At 23.1% G+C, this 12,135-nt stretch overlaps 1 protein-coding gene across 1 annotated transcript in view; it reads left to right on the top strand.

The window, feature by feature from the left end:
- Window positions 1-11,025, top strand: part of LOC129612365 (pseudouridylate synthase RPUSD2-like) — a 34,891-nt gene extending 23,866 nt beyond the window's left edge. The window contains exons 6-11 of the mRNA XM_055525924.1: window positions 7,717-7,937; window positions 8,601-8,791; window positions 9,405-9,626; window positions 9,741-10,138; window positions 10,253-10,408; window positions 10,510-11,025. Coding sequence (XP_055381899.1) covers window positions 7,717-7,937; window positions 8,601-8,791; window positions 9,405-9,626; window positions 9,741-10,138; window positions 10,253-10,408; window positions 10,510-10,584 — 1,263 coding nt within the window. The 3' untranslated portion in view covers window positions 10,585-11,025. The remainder of the gene's footprint in view (window positions 1-7,716; window positions 7,938-8,600; window positions 8,792-9,404; window positions 9,627-9,740; window positions 10,139-10,252; window positions 10,409-10,509) is intronic.
- The last annotated feature ends 1,110 nt before the right edge of the window (window positions 11,026-12,135 follow it).

Here is a 12,135-nt window from a genome sequence, read left to right as displayed (position 1 = left end):
ATTGCATACGCTTAGAATGAGCAATGTAAGCCATCTTTGAAATAAAACAAAAAAAAATTGGAAAAGGCATTAACACAATGCTCGAATTTAAAGGTTAATTGCGTGAGTTAGGAGAAAAAAATATAGCTTTTGATAACACGGCATTTACAGTTTGCTTTCTGTTTTTATAAAAATTTGGAAAAGGTTGCAATTTCGGAAATATGAGGTGACAAAAATTCTAATTTTCCAAATTTCAAGATTTCCTCTAATGAAATAAAGTTTTTACAAGTATCTAAAAGCTTCTTACATTTCAGACTCCTACAGCTTGTGGTTTAGAAGAAAAACTATATCAGAAATTCGAAAAAAAGGGGTTAAGAGAATTTTATTTAGTTAGGTAATGGTTTATGTTAGCAGCCATTTTGCATTTTTCTTTTTTATATTTAATTATTTTGCACCGCGATAGAAAAAGCATCACACTTCGTTAATCAAATTTGAAAAAAGTTTATGGTTCCCTTAGAATGAATAGTTAGAAAATATCATTTTAGGGTCCTTGATGGAGTATCACTTTTACAGGGGGGGAAATATGTGAAAATTTTCTTCTACAGAAATAAATTTCTAGTAAATTTCTAGTAATCTATGTACATATGAAATTTAAGCTTTCTTTAAGTATGTAGAATTCTTGTAAACAGACACGTGGACAAACGGACGAATGGACGTACGGATAGAGTGAAAATAATAAGCACTTTTTTTGAAAATTTTTTCAGAAAAGTGCTAAAAATCATAAAGAGTGCACATATTTAACTTTATAAATAGAATATGAATTTCAAATAATATTAGTTGACAGAATAGAAAAATTCTTATTAAAAAATATATGCACGTATAACGTATAAAATTGTGTATTCTTCTGTATAAAATTGTGTAATAATTTGAGTTAAGACTAATATTTTATGAAGACAACTTCATTGTTTTTAAAATTTGTTGTAAGATTGCGTTTCCAAAATATGCCATAGCATATTTTATTGAATTTATATTACTCCTTTAGCAACAATAAATGTAAAGAAAACTAGTTATATTCCAAATTTCATTAAAAGTTTTTGACGAATTTCATAAACACACAAGAGCTCAATAACACAAGAGTCTTTCAAGAGTCTTTCTTATCAATAATTATAAACCACTGCAGTTTGAATGCAAACATTCGAATAATCCTATTAAATATTAAAATTGCAAATGCATGTAATAATTCTTAAAATATTCAAAATATACATTTTTTCGATATTAACTTTGGGGGTTTTGTAGACGATAAAAAAATGTAAGGAACTATATTTATTGTTATCGATTTTCCTTACTTTTCATTTTTTTGGGTAAAAATTATGCAAGGCGGGGTTGACTAATATTTTCGCATAATTTGTAAGCTATTTTTAAAGTTGAACGAAAGAATATTGTATTCTTTATATTAATACTTCTTAATGATAGAACGGATGCAAGTACTCCTGATTAATTAAACAAAGATAAATTTAATGTCACACCAAACAAATGGTTGCCTCTATAATTTACGAATGGTTCTTCTTGTATATACATATAAAGAAAATTAAATTAGTTGTAGATCCACTTATAATAATTAATATTGTCTTTTTCATATAAAAATAATAATTAATTATTATAATACATATTCATTTTTTTAATAAAGTAACGATTCAGATAAAAAATTCTGCTAAACTTACCAAATTGTAACCAAAACGAACCACATAACGAAATTGTATAGTTCTGTTTATTACACAGAAAAAAATAGTTCAATTTTGTACAAAATTAGTAGAGATTTTTAAAGTAGAAATTTGTTTTCTTTATTCTTATATACTAATAATAATAAAATAAAATTTTTAAGTATTTTTGCTTCTGTATTTTTATAGAAAACTATCAATTTAGATTTTATATTGTACTTATAATTTTGTATAAATTTATTAATTTCTTAAAACCTTTTATTTATTTTATTTTTAATTTTTTTTTCTTCTTAAATATTTCAACACTAAATTTTATAATGTTATAAGAAATCAAAAAGTTCGAAAAAAGTTATAAAAAAAACAAAAAAGTTTAAAAATCACTAAAACTGATTTTTTTATATATATTTTTTTTATTTTTATTTTTTACTTTACTTTTTTTTTTATTGTAACCGATGTATACCAACTGGCAACCTTGATTTTTTTCAATTTTACATGCAAAACATACAAAAATTTTTTGTTAATAAAAAAAAATTAAATTGCGCTTCAAAAAACAAACAAAATTTGGTTGAAAAAAAAATATTGAAACCGAAAAAATCAACATTTCATTTATTTAAAAATACAAAAAAAAATTTAACAAATTTGAAAAATCAAAAAAAAAATTTTGAAAAAATTAAAAAACATATACAAAAAAAAATTAAATTTATGCTTCATAAATTATGAAAAACATTGTGACAATTAATAAAAAAATTTAAAAAAACAAAACAATCAAACGCAACACCGCACAAAAACCAAAACAAAAATCAAACAAACAAAAAAATAAAAAGGCATGAAACGCCAGTTTTAGCACATCCCATCAAAATAGTTTATATAGACAGCGAATTAGTTGTCCTGGACAAACCATGCTCTATTCCGGTGAGTAAGCTGTATTGGAATTAATACTGTATTGTTACACACACATATAATAATATGGTTACATTTTGTTGCATTAAAAACTCCAGAAATTTTTCTTTATTTTTTGCTATTGTGAAAAAGGAAACTATCAACCTGAATTCAACCACAAATATGTATTATCCATGTTTTTTTTTTGGCCTTAACATTTAATGATAATTTTGTATTTTGTCCTTTTTATATTGTCTATGTGATTCTTTCTCCTTCTTCTTTTTCTTCTTATTCTTTTTCTATTTCAAAACTTTCTATGGAAGATATCCAAAACTTGATAAAAAAATCAAAAATAAAAATGAAAAAAAAATTTTCTTGAAAGCATGAAAAAAACGCATACATATTTAAAAAAGTAATGGTGTATGATGACTTTCGTTGCTGTGTGTAATTCTGGGAATAAATATGTAAGGATTGGGTTTATAAAAGATTCAAGATTCTCAAGAAAACCCAAGAAAAATAAAATTTATACTCGTATCTTAATGGTTTTCAATCGCTTTTTAGAAGGATCAGTTCCGAATTGTTTGACGTTGACAATTTTGCAAAGAATATGGAGCTACAAATTTTTCAAATCAGATTTTATTATAAAATAAGCTTTTAATTTTTCTAAATTTTATTTTTATTTTTAATGTTTCATTTTACTTAATTTTAATATTTTTATGTTAATCCAATTTTCCTTTAAATTTCTAGGATTTTGTTTCAAATAAACTAAAAACTAAATTAAAATAAAACTTAAATTTCTTCGAAATAGGCAAGTTAAAAAATTTATTCATCTATCAGTTGTGAAAGGAACAAATGGGAACCAGAAAATAATTGAAAGATCATATAAAAATATATAAATCTTATCAAATAATTAAAAATTTTTAAAACTATAAAATTCAATTATCCATTCCGACATTTTAATATTATTATATTCATTATATAATTCTATTTTTGAATAATTAAAATAATTAAATAACGTCAGAAATATAGAAAAAACTTACATAATTAATATACAGGTTTATAATTTTGTAATAAGGCTTATATAAATTTAAATATACGTACCTATAATGAAATAAAACTCCCAAAAATATTTTTCTCCTTTGTATGCATAAGTAGATTAATTTCTTAAACAAACAATCTAATCAAATCCGATTATTATAGACTTTGTATTAAAATAAGGCCCAAAAGAATTTTTGAAAAATATTATTTCCAAAAAAAATATGTAGGTATATGTATAAATTAAAAAGGCAAACTGATCCCAAAAAAATAAAAGCTTACTATATGTAAAAGCATTTTTAATATCAAGTTTTGGTTAGAGTCCATAAATTTGCAATAAAAATAATCTTTTCAACAAATTTAATATTCAATCTTTTATGCTATACTCACTCACACTTAAACTTCTTTTTTTTTATACTCTCAAATATATATATCTAAAAAAATCATAAAAAACATAAGTAAACAAAAAATGATTCCTATGAAATTTATTACTTTTTTATTCTAAAACGCTTCCTATTGGAATATAATATTATGAACTTTAATGCTTTGCTCCTCTCTCCGCTTATAATTTATCATTATTAAACAGAGGTTCATTGTACAGAAAAAATTAAATTTTCATAGTTTTTTTTATAAATGTACAGGCAATCCATTGTATTGTAAAATGTTATTCTTACAGTCTAAGTATGTGAAATCATGCCATTATTTTATTCTTTATATCTTGCATTCTAATCTTGCTCTTATCATATAGGCAACTTCACTTTCTTATAAGAATTTTAATTACTTATATTACCTCCATAGTTATTAAATTTAATAAAAAAATATTTTGAAAATTAAAAATTTGCATAACAAGATTTTTCATTATTGAATAATGTTTCTGATGAAAAGCAAAACAAAATTTATGAAAGCCGTCTATGGTTGAAACCACATCATTTTCATATTCTGTACATCATACACATTTTGTATGTACATTTAAACAATAATCATAAGTCAAAGAAAATAAATTTTATCCTTAAATAATTTTGAAAAATTTTTCTTTTGCGACTATTGCTTTTATTTTGTTATCGTTTTCGAAATAAAATAAAACTGTGATAACAAAAATCTTAGAGAAAATTTTTTATGTAAATGAAATTTGATTGGGGCTCAAATTAAGCCTAACGATTGGTATATAACACTAATGGATATATTCATAGGTACATTATAAAAATACTATAACATATTGGGAAAAATATAATGGCTTCCAATGACTTTCAATAAATCATTAATTTGATTGTGATTTTTTTTTAGCTTTTGGGTACAATTACCATTTGTATTTAAAAATTGTAATATGCCCCGTTTTTAAATTATTTGTTAATTTTTGCAATTTTTTGCATAGTTTTTAAAATTTTCATTTGTGGTTCAAGGCGCACGTGTTATGAACGTTTGCAAACACTGAATAAAAGCCACTCATTTTATAATGACGTATAGGTAACAATATTTTAATAGGGGTATAAAAGAGAAGAAATTTCTTATTTCAACATATTGTTAATTTTCTTTTTTTTTCAAAATTTTAATTTTCTTTATTATACACGAAAGAAAATTGTTAGCGGACTCATTTCTTCGATTACAAAACATGATTGTGTTAACAACATGGAAATATACAGTTCTTACAAACATATACAAGCAGGTTTATTTCACCATCATCAAACTATAGCACTCTTTCTTCAAAAACATATTGTGTATGTATTTAAAACGCTTTCTTTATTGTTTTTATAATTTTAAGTTTTTAAACTTTTCCTTAATTGTTTGTGCTTTTTTGTTATTATTTTTGTTGAATTTTTCTTCCTGATAGTTTTTTCTTTACAAACAAATGTATATACTTTCGTACGCTACTTAAATATACATATACATTATATGTTTATGTACGCATTTGTTTTATTTAACTTTATAATTTTAGAAGAGAAAAGATTTATGTATGTGTTGCTTTAGTCAGACATTCAAAATGATATTATTTATTTTTTGTTGTTTCTTACTATTAAAACAATCAAATAAATTTCCATTCAACATACTCGTATAACTAAACTAAAAAACATGAAATAGAACAAAACCTACAGTCTTTAAAATAAATGTTTTGAAATTAAAGCTTAAATAAATTACATACAAAAAAATATATTGTACATACACATATACGACTTTTCTTATTGTGAAGGTGTGTCGAAAAAGTCAAAACGTCCAAAGTGTATTTAAGATAAAATCGAAAAACAAAATATTTTTAAAACATATTAAGTGATTTTAATGCTGTTGCTACAAAAATTTAAGATTGCAACATTTGCTAAAATTAATAAGTGGTTTGCATCATCGGAATAATTTTTTTTCTACTTCTTTCATTTTCCACTTAAAATAGGGAGAATTATAAATTTCAGATTCCTGTATTTCCGACTAAGCTTTTAAAATATTTCTACAAAACTCAGAAACTAATGATAAGTCATTTGTAACTGAATCTCGAATTCAAAGATAACGTTTTTAATCCAAAATGTATGCAATAAATTTTTCTCCTAATGTAATTTTCATACATTAATGAGAATATTTTAAGAAAACGATTATTTTTTATCCACTTGAATGAGTATTTTAACTTGATCAAGGAGCGGTGCTACTTTACAAACCTTTGATTTAAATCAAAATTTATTTGCGCTATTCTCTCTTTTAAAATTGCCAGCAAAATGAAAATTTGTGCTTGAAGACGTTTTGCTTTGGACTAACAACTATGCATACAAACATACTTTTAAAATTTTAAATACATTGGTAATATATGTACATATGTACAAGTATATTATATCTTGAATATGAAATCCATTTCAAAGAATTCTAGGTTTTTAAAAACAAAACTTATTTTAGTAATTTTTCAGGTTTTTTTCTCTTTTTTTTCCTCTTAATTCTTTAGTTTTTAAATAAATTATATTTTTTTTATTATTAATATATATATATATGTGTGTGTGTTTTTTTATTTGCTATAATTTTATATAAATAACAATGTGTGCTTTAATATATTATATTAAAATAAACCATTACATAACTTGATGGCTATATATAAAAAGGATCTACGGTTAATCTTTGAATAATTGTTCGGTTAAAATAATTTAGTGTATTTTATATAATATGTTTTGTCTTCCAGGATTTTTTTATAATGAAAATTAAGAGAAAAACCTAAAAAACCCTTATTAGAAATAATTTTTTTTTTATTAAGAAAAAAAAGAATGAACTAATTTTAAAATCCATGACGTAAAAATTTTCTTTTTGGGCATAGAGAAAATCTTTGTGAAATGTTTAATTAAAATTGTAATTTAATACACTTAAGGATAATTCTGCTATTCTATGATGTAGAAATATTATAAAATAAAAATAAAACAATTAAATAAAAAATAAAAGGATAAAAACAGAATATTAAAGAAATTTGAAAGTTACGCTCCCTTATGCAAAGATATAATTAGATCCTAGAGAAAAGGACAGAAAATATGATATGCGGTACAGTAAATTTTTTTTTCTGTAAATAAAAAAAAACAATTTTAAAAGAAAAAAAAAGTATTAAATAAAAATAAATGAATATTTTTTAGGCTTCATTTGTATGTACGGTATGAAGTAAGGATCATCTCTCTAAGGACGTTTGGAAAGATGATGCGCGAGAAAATGTTCACATTTTGCCTTTGTTTTTTTTTTAATAAAGTATATATATATATATTTTCAATTAAAAAGGGCTTTTCAAAATCTTCTTTGGTAAAATATTTGGTATTTAATTAGTTTTAAAATAAAAAAATAAAACGAACGAACGATAAAAAAAATATGTCCAATTTTTTCTTTTTTTTATCATTTCTTTTTATATAAACGTTAATTATCAGAAAAATAAAAACTACAGGTTAATCTTGAGTTTATTTACCAGATCATTTTATTTAAATTATTCTTTTTTTTTCTATTCTATCTTTTGTGTCTACATATTTTTATTCTCCTGCCAAAATTAACAATGAATAAAATTACAACAAAATCTAAAAAAAAAAAACACTCCTACCTATATCAAATGAAAAATGGTGGAACAAAACAAAACCAAAATTCATTAACACTGAAAACAACAAACCAGGTTCACCCATGTGGTCGATATCGTCACAACACTGTAGTTTTTATCCTAGCTAAGGAATATAATTTGAAAAATTTGAGAACAATACATCGCTTGGATCGCTTAACTTCTGGTCTTCTTTTATTTGGTCGTAGTCCAAAAAAAGCTAGGCAAATGGAACATCAAATAAGAAATCGACAAGTGCGAAAAGAATACATTTGCAGAGTAGATGGCGAATTTCCAGAGTAAGTATACATATACTTAATATTGGAAGGATCACCTAAAAATATTTTTCTAATCTCAACTTGACTTATTCAATAACACATTTTTATTTGTTCTTTAAGTTAAACAAACTTTAGATCTATATTTATTTGTGTGATTTTATAAGTAATTTACTAGGGTGCTCTGTTTTATTGTATAAATAGTTGAATTTTTTTTCAAAAAGAAAAAACAGTACAGGATACCGAGTTTAATGAAATAGAATATTTTACAAAAACAATTGGGAAAAACAATTTAGACTGTAAAAACTTTAAGTATTCAAAGCAATTTTTTTGGAAAATCTTTAAGAAACTTATTATTTCAATTTGCGACAGTCAAGTGCTTAGCTCACTAAAACACATTGATTATAAAATTTTTTGAACGCTTTAATTTTTGATTTAAAACAACTTTTATAAATTTTAAAGCCTTTGAAGTTTCTTCACTTATCGTGGGTATTGTTTTCTTTTAAACTTAAGGTTTAAATAGAATTTTAACAAAGGAAAATTTTTTTCACATAACAAATTTACAAATACAGTTGGAAATTAACAGTAAACTATTAATGTGTATTTGCGTCCTTAAATTTTCATTTTTTACTAATTTAAATTTCTAACTTTTTCCTGTTTTTTTTATTTCTAAAATTTATATTATAGCGGTACTATAGAATGCAAAGAGCCGATTGAAGTTGTAAGCTACAAAATTGGTGTTTGTAAAGTTTCGCCTAAAGGAAAAGAATGTACCACATCCTTTCAGAAATTAGGATACAATGGTAAGACGAGTGTGGTTTTATGTAAACCGCTAACAGGAAGAATGCATCAAATACGTGTACATTTGCAATATTTGGGTAACTATTCTTGTTTTTTTTTTTTTGTATAATGTTGTAAAAAGTAAAGTTTTATTTGCTTGTCTTGTTTTTTCTTTTGTTTTTATATTGTTAATTTTTCACCAAAAACATACCATTTTATATAATGTGTGTATATGGGCAATGAAATGACCTTAATGTTCTGTTTTGGTTTTGTATTTAATTGATACAAATCCTTTTTCTTTATCAACTACATATACACACATATTAAATAATAATATTATGTAAATATGCATAAGTACATAAACACATATATACTTTCATATTTCATATGTTTATACATACGAACAAGCACATACATACATACATAATTTAATTTGGTATTGTATTAAACCATTCAACTAAGAAATAGAATTGGAACCCGAAAAAGGAAATGTCCTTTTATAAAGATTAATGTCCTGAAAAAAACTTTTCTATTATTTACAGTAATTTCATCGATGTATGTATAGAGTATATGATTATGTATATATATGTATATTCATGTATATGTAGAATTGTGTGTACAATATAAGTAAACGTTCTAGAATGGTAATTTTTCATTTATAATTTTTATATATTTTCTTTTTTTGGCTTCTATTATTTTTTGTACATGAAGGCTATCCTGTTGTTAATGATCCATTATATAATCATGAAGTTTTTGGACCGAATAAAGGTAGAGGTGGTGATATTGGTGGAAAATCAGATGAACAATTAGTTAAAGATTTAATTAATATTCATAATGCTGAAAATTGGTTAGGAATTGATGGTGATTCAGAATTATCGTTATTTAAATCAATTCGTAATGATCCCGATGACAGTCTTGGTGGTTGCGTTAAAGGTAAATTTATATATACTCGTATATACTTATATGTTTTAATTTAATAATTTAATACTAAAAACTCAATCTAAATAAATTTTAATTCAATATTATTTTTTCTTTTCACAAATTTAGGTAATACAATTAGTGATGATGAATCTGAAAGTGTATCAAGAGAATCATCGCCATGTTCAGAAAGCCCTAGACCAGTATCAATAAGAAGTGAAAGTCCACATGATACAATACAAGGCAATATGAATAGTCATCATAACCATAATCATCATAGTAGTCAAAATAACAATAATAATCATATTCAATCAAAAGTAATAACAACAGGTATTAATAATTCAACAACACCAACAACATCATCTACAGGAGTCATAACGACAACATCAAATTCCATTGGAACATTAATTTCAACAGGCACCAATACAATATCTACATCAATTATAAGTAATCAGACAAACTTAGGAGGAAATTGTTGTAATCAAAATTCAAATACACCATCATTAGCCTTACAGTCAAAAGTCAAGGTAAGTAATGAAAATTGGCTCGTATTAATAAAGCTTATTAGTTTTTTTTTAAAATGATAAGTAAATAAAATTTCAAAGAAAATTTTGAAAAAAAAAATTCATTATTTTCGATAGGTAACAGTTGCTACACAAACTGGACATGAATCACCTGATTTAACTTTTAATCCAGACAAAATGACAACAGATAAACATTGTTATGAATGTAAAGTAAGATATAGGGATCCAAAACCACAAGATTTGGTTATGTATTTACATGCTTGGAAATATAAGGTAAACCATTAGGAATTTTAAATAAATTGTTTCTTAACTTCTTCCAGAATTTTTTAATAGTCTGTATTAAAATTACTTTATTTCTTTTATTGAAATATTAGGGACCTGGCTGGGAATATGAAACTGATTTACCAAATTGGGCTAAAATTGAATGGGTTGATCCTACATATGAATAGAAAGTAAAATATGTATTTTTTTTTAATTTGGAATTTAAGAAAAATCAAAACTGCAAGTAATGCAAAAAAAAATCGGAATTATTTCATATTTTTTCTATCAAAATAAAAAACAGTAAAACTAAACTACAAATTTGAGAAATAAAACATTTTCTTTTTTTTTTTAACATAAGGTTTTTTTTCTAGAAACACCCCTATTTGTACTTAAAAAAAACCAAAAAAAAATATTTGTACATGTATTTATAAATAAAGAAAAAAAATATTAAAAATTAAAAAAAACATGAAAAAGTGCACTTTTAGCCAGTAGAATTCTCACTACTTTCGTAATAATACACAAAGAAGTAGAACAAAAAAAAATAAATAAGAAAAGTTTAAAATTTAAAAAATAAAATTTTTTTCAAAAGACATTTTTTCATATCAAAATATTAAAAAGAAAAATATATATTAAAATCAAAATACAAAATTAAAAATATACAAAAAAAACATAAAAAAATTTAAGTTATTCTTTAAACTCCACAATTACACAAGTAATGAACACTATTAAAGAAAAATTCATATATTCGCTATGTAAAAACTCTTCATTAATATTAAAAATTTTTCATTAAAATTATGTAGAAAATTTTTTTATATAGGAATACATAAGGCTTTATTTAGAAAATTGGAAAAATTTTGAAAAAATAAGTCAGTATAATAATTTATAAAAGAAATGAAGAAGAGAGAAATTAAATTAAGAAAAGCTTTCAATAATTAAAAAGGAATTTATTTAATTTAAAATTAAAGAATTTAAAAATAATTATAAATTTATTACATAATATAATTGTTATAATCTTATTTTCAATAATTATTCAAAAAAATCTTTTAGATTCAAAAAATTTTAATATTGGAATTATTATAGTTATAGTTATACAGTTTATTACCATTAAAACTGCAATTAAAAAGCACGTTTGTGACCATTCCTTCTTTAGGAAGTTCTTTCTAAATGTATTAATTTCAAACTTAATTCGAAATTTGATAGTACTTCAGGCAAAAATAGATTTCTCTCTGTAGAAATTTTATGAGTATTAAAATTTTTATGAAAAATATTCTCTATATTCTTTCTTTTCTTAAACTGTCAAAATAACAATATGAAATCAGAATCTGCAAGCTTTCGTACTCATAAGATATAAATATACATAAAGCATAATTTATCATATTTAATGAGTTGATAAATTAAAAATTGACAAGATACAACTAAAAATTATTTAATTAAATTTAATTTATTAAAATATTATGCGTCAATGTTCTGCCTATTACTAGGAAACATCAATTTAAATAAACAAGCTACTCATTAAATATAAAAAAATAATTTTTTTTTTTTTCGAAATTATTTTAAAATAATTCTAAATTTTAGAAATACATAGTACGCTGACACTAAATGTATAACTAAATTCATTAAATTTGAAAAAATAAATATAAAAATTAATTTCTGTGTTTTGTTTAATGTTTTCGTTTCCTTAATTTTGTATTGGCAAAATTTCAGTTCAGGGACTTTAATTTCGATTGTTAATTACATAA

This window comes from Condylostylus longicornis, unplaced genomic scaffold (genome assembly GCF_029603195.1).
Source record: "Condylostylus longicornis isolate FDR11 unplaced genomic scaffold, ASM2960319v2 ptg000072l, whole genome shotgun sequence".
NCBI classification, from domain to species: Eukaryota; Metazoa; Arthropoda; class Insecta; order Diptera; family Dolichopodidae; genus Condylostylus; species Condylostylus longicornis.
This window is presented reverse-complemented; position numbering and strand designations above follow the sequence as displayed.